The 20225-nt window shown below is 35.7% G+C and overlaps 2 protein-coding genes across 6 annotated transcripts; both read right to left on the bottom strand.

Annotated features, from left to right (window-relative positions):
* Window positions 1-1481: 1481 nt before the first annotated feature.
* LOC135776514 (uncharacterized) lies at window positions 1482-9648 on the bottom strand. Of its 5 annotated transcripts, none has more exons than XR_012336402.1 (7): window positions 9484-9648; window positions 6427-8306; window positions 5346-5439; window positions 5071-5120; window positions 4924-4982; window positions 3400-3455; window positions 1482-2261 (listed from the first exon to the last, which is right to left on the bottom strand). XR_012336402.1 is itself a non-coding variant. In XM_065287476.2 (6 exons), exons 2-5 carry the CDS (start codon window positions 8302-8304, stop codon window positions 4938-4940), a joined length of 2067 nt encoding a protein of 688 aa, XP_065143548.2. In that variant the 5' UTR covers window positions 8305-8306; window positions 9484-9648; the 3' UTR covers window positions 1482-2191; window positions 4924-4937. The 5 variants fall into 5 exon arrangements, 3 of the variants coding, with proteins under 3 accessions (XP_065143548.2, XP_065143390.2, XP_065143476.2); XR_012336401.1 differs by having other exon boundaries at window positions 1482-2479; XM_065287476.2 differs by lacking the exon at window positions 3400-3455 and having other exon boundaries at window positions 1482-2191.
* Window positions 9649-11256: 1608 nt separating this feature from the next.
* On the bottom strand, window positions 11257-20221 carry mfsd13al (major facilitator superfamily domain containing 13a-like). The gene is made up of 6 exons (XM_065287644.2): window positions 19884-20221; window positions 17812-18540; window positions 17557-17711; window positions 16841-16924; window positions 16525-16668; window positions 11257-12158 (listed from the first exon to the last, which is right to left on the bottom strand). Exons 1-6 carry the CDS (start codon window positions 20028-20030, stop codon window positions 12032-12034), a joined length of 1386 nt encoding a protein of 461 aa, XP_065143716.2. The 5' UTR covers window positions 20031-20221; the 3' UTR covers window positions 11257-12031.
* Window positions 20222-20225: the final 4 nt, after the last annotated feature.

Below are 20225 nucleotides of genomic sequence, written 5' to 3' on the forward strand. Positions count from 1 at the left end.
ATCCTTCTCTTGTCAGTTACTGGCATGGATAGTACTCATTTGTTTATGACCAGCAGATTTAGAAACGCCTCATTGAAAGAGACGAGCGACACACAGCGATAACGTCGCTGGCTGTCTGAACGAGAGGTTACGTGCACGCACTAAGATGATAGAGGGATGTATCAACTCTTCTTAGTTAAGGTAATAACATATTTTAATATTGAAAATGAGTAGACTATTCCTTTAAACGATGCCTAATTAATGTCATAAAATAGCGCTTGTCGATGTTTAAACCCAATTTCAAACAGGAAGAATGGCTTATAATTTCCAAAAACCTGCAGCAATCGGACAAGAAAAAGTGCGTACGCTCAGACACTGACGTGGTGCTAAGCACTTTTCCACGTCAAAGACAGTTTTTCATAAATATGTACTTTGCCGTGGATTTTTGCGTACATACAGTTTACATTCAAAACTGTGCGTGCGCACGCTTTATGAATGAGGCCCCAGGACTAGTAAATGATACTGTGAGGATTTAAAATGTTTTAAAATGTGAATCTATTCTTTTTTTAAGACAACCAACAGTATTTGCATGCGAGACCTCACATTTACAGGTACATATGAAGACATAAAAATAACTTGTGGGAATTGTTTAGACATGTATTGCTATTTCGTTCAGGGATTTGAACAAATCTAAAAAGTGTTTATTTATTTAATGTTTTAGTATTTTTTTTTTAAATACTACCAATCCCAGCGAGTGAGATATAGGGCACTATAGAAAAAAACACACACATAAATAAATAAATATAAACATTCCTGAAAGGTATATATATGTAGCAAGAAAGGAGAGATAAATAATAACTTTACTTTTATTTTATATAGCGCCTTTAAAAGCAGCTTCTCAAAGCACTGTACATAAGAACATAGAATTAAACAGAATAAAACAACAATTTCAATTTAAAAACTAATAAAGAGTACATTATAAAAACACAACTACAAGCAACTAAACTAAATAAAATTACAGAAGCTTCCCTAAAAAGAACAAGATTTAAAAATGTGCAAGGATTCATACCCATAATTCTTAGGCGAGTTACAGGGATGGTTAAAATACCAGAAATGATGGATCTAAGGTTGCGAACTGGGGTGTAGCGTGTCAAGAGGTCAGTCAAATATTGAGGTGGCAAATTATTTAACGCTTATTTAAAGTAAGTAGTAAAACTTTAATAAACACTTATGAATGGAACGGTAGACAATTTAGATTTGTCTTGAAATTCTGAGTCCATAGACCCTATTTTAAAAATCCCTGCATTAGGCAGGGTCAACCACAGATAATGCTAATGTAAAATCTAGATTAGTCAGCAGCTGCAGTGTATGTGGCACTTGCTGGATGAGATTAATTTAATTGTTTGTGTTTAATATAGGCATGATAGAAGACATGCTCACATACAGTAACCGTTCTAACACCACAGAAGTCAGAACGGACAGAAGTCAGACGTTAGCCAGGATGATAGGAATGCAGAGTAAAAAAGTTTATTAAAACAGAAAAAGACAAGATCACAAGGCATCGAGTGAAATGCACAGTTCACACAAGGTGTCGCCTTGATTCTCAGGCAACAAATTGAAATTAAAAATGAAACCAGATCCATATTAACAAACCAACATCCAAATATCGTTACTTAACTACAGTCAAAACACACTTGGTCTGAAATAAATATACACATATGCATTAAACATAAATAAAAATAAATAAATATGTTCACATAATAGTGCATATGGTACCATGTTAGAAGACCCATCCTTTTCAGCACTTCAGTTTTATGTCATGATGACATCACTCCTTCAATAAGAGTTCATGTTAAATATTTAATTAGAAATGAGACACTGGTATTCATATTTTGAGAGAGAAACAGCACTTTTCTGTGTTTTTAATGTTAAATCAAGTAATGCTTTCATTATGAACTCTAATGTTGATTAGTTAAATTCATTCACACTCTACATCTTCCTGCATGAAGTACATTAAATAGATATTTGGCCTTGTGTAAAGTTCATCTCAAGTGTTTGAATAAAAGTGGGACTAGACTAGAGTGTCTAAAAGCAAAAGGAATGTATTAAAACCCTTATCCAGCATTGTCTGAGGTTACCACTTGACCCGACAAACAGGCAGTGGCTGTTTACAGCAGACGCAGAACATCCAGTCCTGAAAATTCATATGCCCCTGTAAATGTAAACAAATAAAATGGAAAAAATGCAGTCAGGTCCACAGCCAGATAAACAAATAAGTCTGCCTGCGTAGAAGGACAAATAAGAAAATAATGATTACAAATAGTTTGATGCATGAGGTGGTTCATTAATACTGTTAGTATGAATTGCCAGCAAGCAGTTATGAAAAAAAGAAGCGGAGCATGAACTGAAGAGCAACATTTTCCACTGTTATTGTAGTACAAAGTCAAGAAAAAAATATTAAGATACCTGTATTTTGACAATATTCAACTTAATACAGTACCTGGGTGATTCTCACGAAACCATTGAAACACCACGGCACTAATGATTTTAGATATAAAATGTGTAATATAGTAATATTAAAAAGCATCAGAATTAACACAATACTGTGTTCTACCTTGCACAATGTGTGATTTCAACATAAGAATTTATAATTTGTCAATTTTATCTCATTTTCTGCTGAAATTCTCATTACCGCAATGTGTCTGGCTGTGTTTGAACATGCGTTATGTTGTAATTTAATCAAATTAACACAAAAATATTTAGAAAAAAAATAAATGGATGTTTTGCTTGACTACTTTAGATGACAGAAAAAATATTTACTGAATATTAATGTATAATAATAATGAAGAAAAATTAGGAAAATGATGTGTCCATGCCTGATGTTCTCATCCTCCGCAACACTTTTTGAGAACAGTTTAAGCACACATACAGAATTTTAATAAAGTTTGATTTTGAGTGACCAAGCACATGGACCAGTTAGTTCAAGATGGCTACCAGGTAAGATCATTTTTTTTACAGTTAATTTGAAATATTGTCTTGTCAGAATGCTTACACGACATTTTGATTATCATTACCGCAATGCTTATTAAATGTTAATTTAATTAATAGAAGCATAATACTTTGATTTTAAATGCATGTGCAGAATCTCCAAATTATGTTCTTTCAGGTTTGTCATGTCATTTTGAAAATATGTCAGTGTTGATGTTTTCTGACTGATGCGGTAATGAGATTTTTTAGGACTAATTTTTTAAATTATGTTACAAAAAGTGTTAAATGATAGGTAAAAGTGTTTAAATTAATGTTCCCATTTACTCCAGACTTTGTTTCTCAATGTCTGGTGGGAAAAAAAGTAAATTTAAGCAATTTTTAATTTTTCATGCTTGACATTTTTAAAACCAAGTTTTCGTGAGAATCACCCACCTATGTGTTGTCATCTTTTTCCAGTGTTTAAATGTGAAGAATCACCAGTAAGTGTCCTGTGGGGACGTTTTTAAAACAGGATGCATTTAAAGTTTCTTCCCTGACTGTATATGCTGAACTAGGGCTGGACGGTATTGAACCAAATTCATATCTCTATATATAATAAATGTCTCTGTATTTCTACAAAGTAGAATAAATGTTTTATGCAGGCCTCATTAAAACAGCGTATGATGAAAAAAAATAAAGAAAATATAAGGCTGCACAACATGCAAGCTGGTTTGATAGTTAAGTTTGACCTCAGTGTAAATTTCTGGCAGAGCTTCTGTTGCAAATCTATTTTACTATTCCCCACACGTTGAAATAGTGAACAAAAATGAGCGAGCGATTTTGGACACTGACGTAAATATCGTGCTTAAGAGAGCTGCCACAGAGATTTATCATAAACCCTTACACCTGTGTGGCTGTGAAATGGTAAAGTTTACTCTCTTAAACTTGTTTACTGTCAGTAAACATGCGTACGTCTCCCATTGTATCATGGGAAATATTGAGTAAGCGAGTGCAATGTGGGTAAAAAGTAGTGAACAAATGTAGGGAATGAAAATGTTCATTAAGGTTATATAAATATATATATATATATATAGTTTCATATATATATGAAATATATTAAATATAGTGCACAATATAGAAGATAGAGAGTGTTTCGGACACAGCACTTGAAGGTTGCTCAGGTGTGTTTGTCCAGGGTTGGAGCTAAACTCTGCACTGTTCTGGACCTTCACGGTAAGATTTGAGGAACCCTGATATAGACGGTATTGTCTTTTCCTGGATCCTGCATTCAACCTGATTTTGCCAAGTGGTTGATGTCCTCAGCTCAACATTACGTTGACCCAATGAAAACATTTTTGTAAATATAATCTAAACCAGGGGTAGGCAATGTCGGTCCTGGAGTGACGAAGTACTGCAGAGTTTAGCTCCAGCTCTAATTTTATCAGGGTTGGAGCTACAATCTGCAGAACATCGGCACTACAGGACTGACGATGCCTACCCCTGACCTAAACCCATCCCAAAGCCCAACCCTAACCATAACTGAACCCTAAAATCAGAGGGAAATGATAAGTAAAAAACAATGGTCTGGAAGCAGCTAATCCTGGTTGTAAGCTTAAATTTAAAACAAACTAAACCTATTTCTGAAATCTGATTTTCGATTAAAATGTTGTCCCAAGGGTCAACATAATTGCTCTGAGGACATCAACAACATGGCAAAATCATGAGAGCCATATCCTGCTGGGAAAAATACCAATATATCACAAAAAATCTAAATACCGGTCAGCCCTACAGTATGCTGTACTGTAACTAACAGCTTTTTAAAAGTGAAGAATAAAATCCACTTGACTTTTTGTTGTTATTGACATTATGCTACAAGTGTTGTTCATGGGGCTTTTAATGAACCTGGATAATTTCTTTAATTGATGTCACAAATTTCCAAGGCTTTGTGAACGTATATGAAACACTGTGATAACACACCTTCAAACATCACATCATCTGTTCTTCAGCCTGCTGACACTTAATCTGGAGGATTTATTCTGAGAAGACACAAAATGAGAAAATGCTGATGATTATGCAGAACAAATATATTACAGAAACAGTGTACACTTCAGGTATCTCAGTTACCTTGTGCTTAGGGCATCTTATTGTGAAGTTTTCCTCACACAGGGCACCGTCTGTTTAAATAAATAAAAAATTTGAACGGCTAACACACGAATCAGTACAAACCTGAAGAAGAAGGGCAGTAATCCACAAACATGGAGTGAAAATAAATAAATGTGATAAACAAAGTGTTGGTGAATTTTATATAGGTAAGTAAAAAGTAATATATTGGTAATATTTGGCTTAAGTTGAATAATGTGAAGGGACAGTGGTTATACAGGAAAACTGGTGACCATTACCTGACTTCAGGGTGCAGGGAAAGTGGTACTTATTTGGGCAATCTTTGAAGAAACATCCCAGTGTGGCACCAGCTCTGTGACAGTGTGAACACACCTGCAACAGACAAACAAGTTCATCTATCCAGAGCAACATACTTAGAATTCACATAAAAGGTACAACAGCTGTCACTGGGACAGTACCCTTCAAAAGGTACTAATGTGTACCATTTAAATTTAACAGATATGTATGCCTGTACCTTTGAGGTAAAATATGCACTCTTTAGAAACAAAGGTGCACTTTTTGAAAGGGTACTGCCCCATTGAAAGCTTTTGTACCATTTTCTAATTGCACTTTTCAAATTTGCGCTGCCTACTAGTATGACATCACAGAAAAAGTGGGAGCGAGCAAAGAGGGAACATTGTTGGAATGCAGTGTTTACCATACATTCATTTATTTATTAGGCCGCCACAAAGTCAAAATTGACCACCACAAATTGAAATTTGAACATCCGCTGTCTCACATGACAGTTTCTGTACAAACATTTGCGGAATCAGTCGACGCGCTTCCCTGAGCCTTATACAAGTTAAAAAAAGGGTGGCACGTACACATGGACGTGCGTGTCGTGGATGTACCGGTATGGTGTTCCTGACTCTCAGCCTGTGGATGTTTTTCACCTCTAAAACAAAGCTTGGGAACTTACAATAAAGCACAGATGACACAGGGTCCCTAGAGACACTGCACGCACAAAGGTAAAGCTAATCTTGCATTTAGTGATGACGCTGTTAGTGACAATTCTCTCAGACCAATCAGTGATCTACCAGTGTTTTTATGTCACTTTTTAGTAGCTCGCTTTGAACCTCAACTGAGGTGGTACTAAAAAAAGTATCTATGTACTATAGCCAGTGGAAAAGCCCCCAAAAGCTATGGAAAGGTACTATGCAATGGAACAGCGCAATAAGAGTGTACAGAACAATCAATGTCATTAAAACTTACCGAATACATCAAGTACTGGCAGTGTAAATGTGTTTACAGCATTGTAGAATTTACTGTACATACTTTTGCATGGAAATTTTAATGAAATAATAATAAACAGCTATTTACCATTCCTTGCGCAAGCCGGATGGCTTCCTCTAATCCATAGAGTTTTCCTTTAACCAAAAAGACAGCTGAAGTCCAAATACTACAGTCCTCATGTATCCAGCGTCCACTATAAGCACCAGAATCTTCAACCTTCTCTACAGAGTTCTCTTTCTTTTGCCGTTTAGGTGAAACTAACAAATGACCTGTCTGTTTGATTAACTGAGGTACACCATCCTCTAAACTGTAGACAGAGTCTATGTCACTGTACTCTGGGTCTCGTCTCCGACCAAATGGGCTGGTGTTGTCCTTACAGATGGGCTGAACTCCACTGGGGTGATAAGGTCCATGTAAATCCCCAAGACCTTCCTCATTGGCAGCCCTCCCGCACAGGCAGCAAAAATGCCTGACCTGAAATCTGTCATCCGAGCTAACGCGCCCCAGTTGCAAACAAGAAGTACTTGGAATAACCCCAGAAACTGCCTGCTGCTGTTCCTTCTTTGTTGCAAAATCATCCTCTTTTCTAAAATTGACAACTGTGCAGGATGAGAATTCCATGTGAATGTAGGGGGCAAAGCCATCCACTTTGGCATCTCTCTTGTCCTCTTTGTGGTTCACATATTTAAGTTTGATCTCTGGCTCTTGAGGAGAAAACATTGATGTAGGTCGAGATGAGCAAGGTTTTCTGCGTGTTTTTTTGGGTGTGTTCGTGGCTGATGAAACTCTCAACCGCTTGCGTGGTTTCTTTTGTTTGGGCCTTGGTTTGGATCTTTTTCTGCTTTTTGAGGCAGAGGACTTCCTTGGTTGTCTGGATGTTGAGGACGATGAGCCAATCGGTGGGGACTTCAAGATGCTTGTGTTTTCTGCATTCGAGGTAGATGGAAGGAGTTTGGAAAAAGCTGAGTCCATGTCTTGATCGCTATCCTGCGGGATGATTGGTATCATGACCGATTCCATCCATGACAACAGCGATCTGGATTCTGATCCCATTTTAAATTTGGGTCTATCCGGTTCATTGTTCACATTTTTGGGAGAGCAGCCCATTTGACGATTACAAGCATCTTTTTGTCTTGCGGAGGCAGTCCTTTGATTTCCATGATTTATCTCAACTTTAACATCCCTAAATTGAGAGCGACAGTTTGGAGGTGTCTTGCACTTATAATTGGTTATCGGCACCTCAATGATGTCACTGTCATCATCACTAGAAATAATTTCAATTGAGCATGTAGACAGTTCTTTAGCGGCAGTACATTCAGATTTAAGTGTTTCAACCGGCGTATGCTCCACAGCCGATCTGCTGGAACGCAGCGTGTATGCGGCGGCATTGGTGTCCTGAGATAAACGTGATGAGCCCTTAGTTTGTGACAGTGTGTCATTTAAATATGATTCACCATAACTGCTCAAAGTTTCTTGTGTGTGTGTCTCTAATCCATTGTGTTGTATCCTATCTCCAACTGTGCCATTTTCCAAAATGGAATCTGCTTTCCTGCAAAGTGCTTTGGCTTGCGTCAACACGTGATCCGTTTCCACACGGCAATCATCATCTGCAAACACACAGTCTGTGGGTGGGTACATATATTGCTGTCCATCAATGTCTGTTAAAGGTAAAGAGTAAATATCAGGGGAGGAAGCCATTGACCCATGACGTTGTGATGCTGGTTCTGGGTGATCAGGTGCATTTGGATTGCATGTAATGTACCTATCCGACCGAGATTCAGATAAGTTAATGGACTTATTGTTGCACCCTGAAGTAATGCCACACCAGCTGGACTTTTTGACTAGATCCAAAGCCTCTGTAGAGTTTGTCTTTAAAGGCCTCTGTCTGCAACCAACTGACAGATCTAAAACTGAGGAACGAGATCGCTGGAGGTGCATGCCATCGACCTGGTTGAGAGGGTCCATAACTGAAAGATAGCAAGTCAATAAGATTACTGGATAAGCCAACACCAAAGCTTCTAGGTTATTACAATATATTAACTTAAAAAAGATAGCATGTTAATACAAAATTAAGAAAAAAAATTCTGCTGAACCTTTATGTTGCGTTTACACCAGCCGCGTAGAGGGGTAAAAATGCGCTATTCGCGCGTAGTTGGTCGCTTGAACATTTGAGTTCCCTCACTTCATTCGCACGTGAAATTCTAATCATTCGAGAAATTCACACGGAACTTTGCATCATGGGAGGGGCTTCTGTGACTCCGCTGAGACTCCGCTCGCTTCCTGTTATCACGTCACTACTACAGCAAGGTCCTGATTGGTTAACGTGGTGCAGAAATCCGCCAAAGTTCAGATTTTTCAACTTATTTATAAAAGTATAAAACATTATATATATATATATATATATATATATATATATATATATATATATATATATATATATATATATATATATATATATATATATAGACTTAGAGATATAAGTATCTGGATGTGATAGCAGTATTGATGTGATATATAATTCAATTCAATTCAAATTTACATTTTAAATAAATATTTTAAATAAATATATTTAAATATTTGTTAAAAAACAAATAGCAGAGAAGTATAAAAAAATAATATATGACTTTGAAGGACTTAAATCACACTATTCAAAATTTTGTCCGAGTCACACAAATTTACAAAGTACTAACGTTATACAAATACACTGAATTGAGCGAGTTATAAAGCGGTGCTGTTTTTAATTTTGTTTTTTTACATTTTGAAAAAGAAAACTGACGTTCTTGACAGGTGTGATTTGCCCAAAAGGTAAACAAAATATCAAATTGAGATCCGTCTAACTTTTCCCACATAAACAGGCATCGATTTTATTGAAATTTATTACACAACAATTTTCTAAGGATCTCAACATAAAACAATTAATCAGCGCATATACATGCATTTTTTTTTTTTTTTTGCACAAAATGCTCCAACAAATCATTAGGAGACATGAATGTCCAATCCATATTGCACCTAGAGCGCTTTTTTCTGAAATGTTTTCTTCATGATATATTGATATTTATATTGATGAACTCAAAGCAGACTGACTGACTTACTGTCACTGGCTAAAGCTAATCAGGTGTCAATGTAACACTATAAAACACTTACCAGAAAAATAAAGACTCCTTTAACTACCAGACGACCCTGAACATGTCAGTTATAAAGGCACGAATCTTTTTACTTGGTCTTAAAACATGCTAATTAATTAAAAATAGTTACATTACTGAAGACAGCAAGACAAGGGAGTTTTCTTGTTTAACTGTGTGAATCCGGCTAAAGATGGCGACAGGAAACCGTCACACAATGCAGCTGCTTTCAAAATAAAATCTCTCGCGGTTCTTTAATGTAAATCTTATCTCTGTCAGCGAATTTCTAGAGGTATTTTTTTCTAAAACTGTTTATAAATTTTTCAGTGTGACATTATGCATGTAAACGTTTAAGTAACATAAAAAATATTTGAAATAATAAAATGACCACCTCAGATCTGAACCCAACTATAAATCTCTGAAACATCCTTGACGTTAAAGTTATGGCTAAAAACTCACTACAGACACTAAACCTGGAAGAGACATCAAGAAGAAGTGTACAATGATCATACCAAAGCAGTCTGAGATACTAGAGTGTTGCAAGCCTCGCGAGACAAAAACGCAATCATCGCTTTGTCCATTATTTATATTATTGTATTATTTATTAATATTCAATTCAATTCAATTTTATTTATATAGCGCTTTTCACAATTGTTAATTGTTAATAATACCAACATTATTTATCATAAATTATTTATAAGTAAACGAGCCTAAAACACATTAATCTGCGTTTACATGCTACATTACAAAAAAGATGTATATGGTTCGAATTAATTTTATTAAAACATAATTATTATTTGTTTTTAAAATGTATGTGTAAAAATATAAAAATGTCTGCATAAATAAATAAACGTAATTAAATGTGCTAGGGAATAGACAAATATTTTAAATTAATAGTTGGGGAAATTGAAATTGTTTAAGGAAATTGCAAACTCAAAGTATATATTTTAACTTCCTTGTTTATTTATTTCTAAACGCTATTCCACATTTATTTTCCTTAGCGCAACATGCTAATGGGTTAATATCCCTATGAAGTGTCTTTGAGACTGCAAAATTTTCCCCAAAATATCTAACATTTTCCATTTTCATATGTTTTGTTAAGGAGACCTTAGGCTGTTAAAAAGGCACAATGGTCAAGCTCCAGCACTTTTTATAAATTAACTGCAAGCAGCAAACCTATGAAATATGTCCACGCTGTCATGCAAATTCAATGTAAGTTTTCATGACAGGGTGAACATTTTTAGCTAATTTTAGCATTTAATAAACACATGATGTAGCTGCAGTTACCTACGTGGTTTACCGTTGAACCTGACTGCACAAATGTTGACTGTGGAAATGGTGCAAAAAACTGTTTAAAATACATATTTTGATATTCTGCTACATTTTGTGTTAATATTTCACAATGACAGAGTGAGTGGACATTTTAAGCTTGACAACACGCAACTACAAACACAATATGATGAAAATAAGGAAAAATAAGTGTATACTGTGTAAAACCAGAAATCTTTAAAAGATTGCAATAATATAACAAGATGATTTAACATTAACAAACTAAATAAATAATTGTGAAGGTGAATGAACGTTTAGAGGGATTATTTCATATTATATGCTCCTTTGTGAGACTACCACAGAGCACACGGATGGGATGTATACAGGCAAAAGAGATTAAAGGCACATGGAAAGACCACAGTGATCTTTATGGGATGTAAATGTGTAAGTGGATGTCTAACAGGTTGACTTCTCATATATACAATATTAAATCCACACAATAATGACATATCACTCAATGTTTTAGTATAATGTCAAAAATTTATTAAAAAATAACAACCAGTTGAATTAAATAAAATATATGTATACATTCCTGAGTAAAAAATCAGAAAATACACCACAATCATTTTATAATGATAAACATGCATTTTTGCATTGTTCTCTGTTTACAATTTTGGTAAACCTTTACCACCGCATTCAGTTACACTTCTAATTACATTTTTTAAATAAATAAACTTCAGTTATTTCATGTCATAATGGCTACATCTGTCATTCCAATAACAAATGAATATTAATATCACCCCAGCAGCTAAAAATGACCTATAGTGCTACAGTACAGAACATGTTACAGATAAATAGACGTATTACAAAACTTCTGATTTTAATCAGTCAATTGGTCAAATACATTTGTATAATGACAGCTAAACTGTATTAATGACCGTTGTCCCAGGCAACAGATAAATGACATAAAACACATTCATGTCATATAAATCAGTCCATCCTTTATTCTTTTTTTTTGCAAGTATAATGTCATTATTAAAAAATAATAACCAAATTATTCCTAAAAAAGGAAAAACCACATTATTCCTTACTACAGTTTCCTTCTGAACGTCTGATTAATGTTCTCCAAGAATCCCCAAGATGCATACTTGCTTTATTGATGCAAAGTATACAATTGAACCAATACAAATAATCAGTGGACCAACAACCCTATCAACTTAAACCTTCCACCCACCACAAATATAGGCACAAAAATAAAGGGCACACATATAGCTAACATTTATCCATTTACAGGTATATACTTAAGAGTCCAACATATGACTGTCTCTTATGGAGAATGGCCTCCATGCAAGCACCTGCAGAGCTGTGACGCACATTGGTACTACACATACCAGGTAAAACATGGTGCTCTGAAGAGACTGAAGAACACTAAAAAAGTGGTAGAAAAAAACATTTTCTTAAATGTAATGCACCTTTTTTACAACTAGAGCAAGAAACACAGCATACAGTTACAATAAACATAATTATAAGTTGGTTTACTGTATATATACTGTAGTAGTTGGTGCTTTCCACATAGCTTAAACAGCTTCTAACTATGTAATTATGTTATCCAACCTAAACAAAGCTGATACAAAAATTAAACTAAATTAACTCAAATAAACAAAACAGAAATGGTTTTGCAAATTAAAGCCCGATTTATAGTTCTGCGTAAGTTCTACGACGTAGCTAGCTGTAGGCTATCCGTAGCCTGTGCGTAGCTCTGCGTAGCCTGACATGCACCTTGCAAAATTTTTAACAGCGAATCAGTTCTACGGGGACCGCAAGCGCTGTGATTGGTCCACCTGAACCCCTCCCGTCAGGTAAAAAAACTGCGTATAGGTATTTCCGTTTGCAACGGTGAAAACAAAGAATGGCCAAGTTGAACAAAAGTCGCTGTTTATTTACCTCCATCATTGCTAGTCTTCTCAAATCATACACAACTAGTTGCTGTTTCTTCTTCGTTTTTGGGTTAACTTGCCAAGCTTCTTCTTTTTTGATTGTCCCGCTGTTACTGTGGTTACAAGCATGGATAGTGCCTACCAGCGGTCTGCTCACGTGCTTGCATGTCGACGCAATTAATTAAGCTGACACTTTTACACAAAGCTATTTACAAATCAGGAAAGATTTACCATTCTGTCTTTGGTGCCAACAAAAAGATTAGCACACAAAGCTATGTTTACACATGTAATGGCACTGAAGCTAGCCGTGAACACCCCAAAAGAGGAATTTTGTTTTTAATTATTGAATTGTTTAGACTGATAAACAAATATAAAGTTAATGGTATGAATTAGTCTAGTTATTTTGTAGCTATTGGCAAAATTATGACATATGCATTCAACACTATTTGTGCAGATTATACATTTTTTTTACTTGTCTTGTGGACATGCTGTAGAGTCTTAGTCTTAAAAGGGATAGTTCACCCCAAAATGATAATTACCCCATCATTTACTCACCCTCAAGCCATCTGAGATTACAATCTTTCAGATTGACACAATCAGAGTTATATTAAAAAATGTCCTGGCTCTTCTAGCTTTATGCTGCGTTTTTCACCAACTGCGGCAGAGGCGTGAAGCGCAAGTGATTTCAATGTTAAGTCAATGTGAAGACGAGTTGACGCGCCTTGGAGGTCCCGCGGCACGGATGAGGCATTTGGCGCGGCTTGGAAGACGCGTTTCCTCCTCATTCGCGTGTCTAGTTTGCGCGAAAGGCACGAATTGAGAGTTGTACGTGCGAATAGTGCTTTTTGTGCATTTTGCGGTTCACGCAAATTTGCGGCTGAATTGACCGAATTGAAAAATTTGAACTTTGGCGGAATTTTGCGCCACGTTAACCAATCAGGAGCCTGCTTGCTGCTGTGGCGGCAGCCCCGCCCAGAGTCACTCATTCAACCTGAAGGATATTGTCCGTAAGCAGTCACCCGGAGCTATACGACACAAATTCTTATTTCTATAGAGAATATAAGAGGAATAAAAAGGACCTCGCTTGGAGGACATTGGGCAACCTGGTAAGTTGTAATACACATTTCACTTTTAAGTCATGTGCCTTTTATCGACCCGCGCCGTTTATTCCCCCCTATAGTAAGGTTACCAAATACAAACCGGTAACTCTCTCAATAAATGCAGAATCAACATCAGTCATCTTGCAAAAACACAACCGCATAGCACTTGCCCCTCCCACGAGAAGCGGATTTTGCCTATGACGCAGGTCAAATTCGTGCTTTTTCCGCGCGTCTACTTCACTCTACACGCACGAATGCATTCAAACTGTTCAAGCGGCAAACTAGGCGGGGTAGACCCGATGTTGACACCTGAAACGCGGTTGGTGTAAACGCAGCATTATAATGGTAGAGAATTTTTTTACAGAAGTAATGCAAACGTCTCCTGTGGGTAGTCCTTTTGAAGGTAATCAATGTAATTTTGTACAAAAAATATCCATATTTACAACTTTATAAACTATAATAACAATGTTAAGTTTTGGGTAAAGTATCCCTTTAATGATGTTACCCCTTGGGTATCTCAAATGTACATGTAAGAAAGGTTTCCTTTTTTTTGTAATTGGGAACATCATGTGCATTGAACACAAAATGTGGGACACAGCTATACATTGCTTGTTGTATTCCTCAAAGTTTCTTTACATAAAGGCATCTGCCAAATGCATAAATGTAAATGTAACTCTTACTGTTTTGGTGTTTAAAATGCATAATTTTATAGTAGCAGTTTTTTTTATTTTTATTAATTTTATTATAAATCCAGTAAAGTTCCAGTAGTTTTTTTTTTGACATTGGGTGTCATCAAATGCCAGTAGATTGTTAGATCAGATGTACAGACTAGATTAATAGATTGCAAGGCAATCTATGCCAATGTTACAGTTATTTTACAGTACTGATGTATTACAATAATAATCTGCTAATAGACATTGGGTTTCACTGTACTGTATACCACTACAAGACTATGCAAAGTTTTTCCCAAGTAATAATCATGCTTAAAATGTGTGTCCAGACTTCACCATCTTCACATCATGGCTGATATCTTCTGTATAGAGTACTGTCTTTATAGCAGTACATGCTTTGCCTTATAATGGCAGCATTTTTAATTGTTAGTTTGCTATGATGTTTTTATTATCTCTTTTTTTAACGTGTTAAAATTATAATATTTTACATTTTTTTGCTTCCAATACAATACAATTCTGAATACTTCTAAACTGAATAGTCTAAATAAATATATATATTTCTTATAATTCTAAATCTGGTTTTTAAAATAAAAACTATTGTTTTGGATTATTTGTTTATTTGTATCATTTAAAATATTGAATGCTTATGATTAATGCATTTCTGATTATTCTGATAAAAATATTTCTGATATTTCTGTAAAACGCACAGTTGCACACCTAACCTGCTGTAACCGTGGTATAGGCAGAATAATTCACTCCCGTACTTTATTATGAATTATTTGAAAATAATACACACCCACTTTGCGTCGTGCCGCAGTACCACCCTATTTTCGATTAATTAAATGGCCTGCCCTCAATTAATCTTTATGGGTCATTCTATGAAAATGGTGGCTTTTTGAACATTTTTAAAAATGTAATTCTTTTTTTATAACATAACTTATAGTCATATAATAGTTAAACTCTTAACATTATAAATCTAAACATTTCACAAGTGACTGCTTCAGTGTGGCAATCCAATGCTGGTTTCTCCAGGAATCTACTCATCAAAGATGTTGCATTTCTCACTTTGTTGGATCCGACCTCAAATCCACAACCAATGACAAAATGGCATATCTAAGAGGGCGGCCACAGTAGCTCAAACCACACTTCTTAAATTGTAAATAAATCACTTAATCATGCAATTTGAAAAATTATATTAATAAAATTTCCTTTCCCCTTACTATAAACTGTAGTAACACTTAAGTCCTCGCATGAAATTAGAAAATTATTTATCAAATTGCTAAAAGATGAGGAGAGAGTGCACACTCACCATGTGCTTTTCAAAACAGCCACGCCTACAATGAACCTTTGACCCAGAAAGAAGTTGGCAAGGATGTTGATTTTTTTCAAAGTGGTGGTTTTTATAAATTGTAACACTAGTGACATGAAATTGAGGGACAGGTATTCCCTGTAAATTATTTATAATATTTAGTTGATGTTTTAGATTTTTAAGTAGTCCACTAAATAACTGTACTACTTCCCTTTGTATTATGACATTTAAAGGGGGAGAATAATATATTTTTTAACTCAAAATATGTCTCTAAACCACGACTCCTATCCCGGGGGACAAGCCAATTTCATGGTACTGACCGTGTTCTACAATATATATAAAATGGGTTGCAATATAACTGTCTTACATATGTTTTATTAATAATAAAACACTTCAAATAAATCAAATAACATATATTTTGTGTCATTATCTGATACTTTTAAGTGTTTTTCCTGATGGTTGGGGCCGGGACAGGAAAGCCACCATTTTCATAAAATGACCCTTATATAATTGATCAAATTAAAAATGTGAACCCCCGCTTAAATCATTATCAACATTATCATTCTGATGGACTAATCTTGATTTTTACAATAAAACAGGCATTGTCATATGTTGTGTCCCTGTTAGATAATTCTGAACTGGTTATTAAAGATTCATTTTTGTTAAAAGTGGCAGGGGTGACTAACAAACTAAACGGGTGACTAAAGAAAATATTACAAAACACACATGTTTTTTTTTTTTGACAGACTGTGTTAAATATTTGATGTATAACCTTACCTTGGGTCTACAGAATTTCCAACATCTTTGATTTCTGAATAGCCATATTTGTTCAGGATGGACACAACCAGCATAGGGGCCAGAGACTGGGCAGGCTTTGTAAAAAGTGCATTTGTCCCAAAAACCATAGATGAGAGTGGAGTACTAAAACAAATGAACTGGATCAGTTATTTAGTCAAATTATTATTTGGCAAACATGTTCAATAAATTAAAGACCACTAAAAAAATCATAAAAATCATCAAGGAGCTAGCTATTGATAAACAAATGAAGATTAATAGGATAAGGCAGATTTAACAGAATGACCAAATGCATTACCTGCGTTTGTTTTTCTGAAGGTCAGAATCAATGATGTCAGCCAGTGGCAAATTGAAAAGACTGAAGGCCGCTTGAACCAAGACCCTATTTTACAATCAGGGACAAAACAGAATATATTTTCAAGTACAAAACATGTAGTTCAAGGCCATCTATGAACACATGCCTTATATACTTATAAGAAGAAAAGCATAAACTTGCATGGATATTATAGTAATTAATTCCTAAAACACAAATGGAGATCTGAGCAAATGTGGATGGTAATTTAAAGTATTATAAAAAATATTTCAACCTGTGCTCTATTCCAGGCCTCAAAAAACCAAGGCCTGGAACAAACCAATATAAAATCTGTCATTCACAGAAAATCTTCCACACTATACTTAAATCTAATATGCTTTCACTTCAATGGCGCTTAGTCACAATCATCTATGTGACAGAAGAGAACCAATGGTGCTTGGCATCAGCTTGATGTGACAAGTTTTTTATATGCAGTAGTGCAAATAAGGTTAAAGAGCTGTAATGGAGGGGAAGATTATAATTTTAAACGTGGCTTTGTCCCTCACACAAGGCAATGATTTGACTTAGTCGTTTGGATTTTTATGGTACATGTATGTGTTTCGCCAAAGAAAGAAAAGTGTGATGCAGTGATTCCATAAACAATCCCTTACTTAGTCAGCTAAGTAAAAAAAAGATTAGTATTTTCCTCTAAGAGTTCTTACATGTTACCAGTGAGGAACAATGCAAGGAAATAGTAGCTGCCTGGACCCAACAGTAGCATGATTATAGCAGCTCCTGCTTCCACGTAGAAGGTCATCAAAATGATCCTGTAGTAGCCAATCCGATGGAGAAGTTTCTGACTGCACAACACTAATAACTGTAGAGCAAAAATATAAAATGATTTGGCTTGTGTTCGAATCCCTTGCCCTTAATATAAATATAAACAGCGGTGGCAAATGCCACTAATGATGATGCACCTGAGGACAGATGAACCCAGCTCCATACATGACACTCTTGGCAAGCGATGGCAAGACATCTTGAGGTATGAGATGCTCTGCAAAAATCATGGTGAAGTTATTGCAGAAAGCCACCATAAATACCTGGAAAAAGTTCATGATTACAAAGAGCTGGAAGTCTCTGTTGATCAGGATCTGCAAGGTCATGGAGACAACAGAAGACATTGAGAGTGATGGTTTCTGGGGACCTTGGGAAGTTGTCTCAAAGGATTCACTATCAAATCGACTCTCACTGTGAAAGCCTGTGTATAACATAGCTCCGCACGCCAGCACGGCCACCAGCACACTGAATCCCTGAAAGGCAGCGAAGTCATCCATGTTCCTGGTGATAAGGCCACTAAACAGCACGCTAGAAGAACCCACCAGAGAGGCAACCTGGCTGTATTTAATAAGTCTCAGCCTGTTCTGATGGTCTCCTGAAATTTCTGCAAAGAGGGCACACTGAGCTAACAGCACGAATGTAAGCATGCCATCAAAAGCGCATAAGGTAATTGTAAGGTGTACGCCACTCAGCCAGTCACCCTCCTTATACGTTCTCCAAGGAAACCATGCTAGCAAAAATGTCAGGCAGTACAGGGGGGCTCCATATAAAATTGAGAGCCTCCGACGTGAACAGAACTCTATGCGTGAGTTGTCTTGCAAATAACCAAACAAGGGGTCATTGATTGCGTTCCAGATCATATAGACAACCTGTGGAGACAATAACTTTGGACTGTCAAAAAACATTGGTTTGATTTATTTTATATATACAAAATAATTTATTTTTTAAGAGCTGTATATATATATATATATATATATATATATATATATATATATATAGTGTGTGTGTGTGTGTGTGTGTGTGTGTGTGTGTGTGTGTGTGTGTGTGTGTGTGTGTGTGTGTGTGTGTGTGTGTGTGTGTGATAAAAATATATTAAAACTGATGCAAAAATATTTATAAAAATTGTTTTTTATAAAATATTTCACATTTGTTTATTTAACTTTTGTTAAATAATATGAATTAAACGAAACAAGCAATACTTCTGTCTACTTCTATGTGTCTACTTCAGTCAGGCAATAGAGCAGGAGTGGTGAACGTCAGTACTGGAGAGCAGTGTTGGGGAAAGTTACTTTTAAAAGTAATGCATTACAATATTAAGTTACTCCCCAAAAAAGTAACTAATTGCGTTACTTAGTTACTTTTCATGGAAAGTAATGCTTGCGTTACTTTTAAGTTACATTTGCGTTACTTTTTCTTACTTGGCTGAGGCTTGATCTCTTTCAGACCTTGCAATTGTTTTTTATGATCGCAAAAATGTCAAACTCAGGCCTGCCATCATCGTTTCTGACTCAAACTGTTTGCGCTCATTCGCACAGAGTTCGTAATTCTATGTTAATACGTTCAATTTAATTCAGTACATAATTTTATTTTTAAATTGAATTGATTAAATTGAAAAGTAACTTGCATTACTTTTTTAAAAAAGTAACTCAAAAATAAATGTGTACACTTATAAAATAATGCGTTACGTTACTCGTTACTTCAGCAAAGTAATATTATTACGTAATGCACGTTACTTGTAATGCGTTACCCCCAACACTGCTGGAGAGCCACGGTCCAGCAGAGTTTAGCTCCAGCTCTAATCAAACACACCTGGCTAATCAAGGTCTAAAGAGTTACTAAAACTACAGGCAGGTGAGATTTAATCAGGGTTGGAGCTAAAATCTGCAAGACTGCAGCTCTCCAGGACCGACGTTAGCCACAACTTCACCACACGCTTTCTGTCCAAAACCCCGCCCTCTAAAGCCACGTCAGCCAACCCGATGTCGTTAAAGCAGAGCATAAAAATTATTCATAGCAGAGACTGTTTTTAATTGGCTAAAAAATGAGTGCCGCTCCCCAAACTCTTTCTTTACTGTTTACATGGCTGTCCATGTAAGAGACAAGTGTGATTTCGCAAAAGCGTCTACAGCACCTTTAATTTAGGCAAAAACCTAAACATTCACACTATAGCAGTTTAAATTAATTTGTGAAAACCAATTGCACCTAAACTCACCTGTGCCTGATGGAAAGCTCCCTCTGATATTTTGTACTTATTTAAGAAGAGTTTCACATAATAGAAACTAAAAATGCTGTTCATCATGCCAGCACCAAGAGTTGTCATGGAGTAGGCGAAAGCTGCTGGGTGTGCAAAATGTCTCATGACTCTGCGATAATGATTAGCCTATTTTTAAATAAATAAACACAATACACTATAACAAACAAAAAACGAATGCAATCACTGAATTTTGGATATATCCGAGTCGTCGTATACAGTGCTGAAAAAGAATAATAAACGTTGATACAAGATTATTGAGAATCTCTCCATTGCAGTATTGTAATTCTTATACTTCCTGGT

The sequence above is a fragment of the Paramisgurnus dabryanus genome, chromosome 3, assembly GCF_030506205.2.
Source record: "Paramisgurnus dabryanus chromosome 3, PD_genome_1.1, whole genome shotgun sequence".
NCBI lineage: Eukaryota > Metazoa > Chordata > Actinopteri > Cypriniformes > Cobitidae > Paramisgurnus > Paramisgurnus dabryanus.

Coding starts and splice junctions, on each gene's coding strand:
- LOC135776514 (XM_065287476.2), bottom strand. CDS start 8,304: ATGGACCCTCTCAACCAGGTCGATGGCATGCACCTCCAGCGATCTCGT. Junction 5,121..5,345: donor TCCCTGCACCCTGAAGTCAG/GTAATGGTCACC, acceptor TTATTTAAACAG/ACGGTGCCCTGTGTGAGGAA. Junction 4,983..5,070: donor TAAGATGCCCTAAGCACAAG/GTAACTGAGATA, acceptor GTGTCTTCTCAG/AATAAATCCTCCAGATTAAG.
- mfsd13al (XM_065287644.2), bottom strand. CDS start 20,030: ATGAGACATTTTGCACACCCAGCAGCTTTCGCCTACTCCATGACAACT. Junction 16,669..16,840: donor CTTCAGAAAAACAAACGCAG/GTAATGCATTTG, acceptor CATTTGTTTTAG/TACTCCACTCTCATCTATGG. Junction 12,159..16,524: donor GGAAATTCTGTAGACCCAAG/GTAAGGTTATAC, acceptor CCACTTTTTTAG/TGTTCTTCAGTCTCTTCAGA.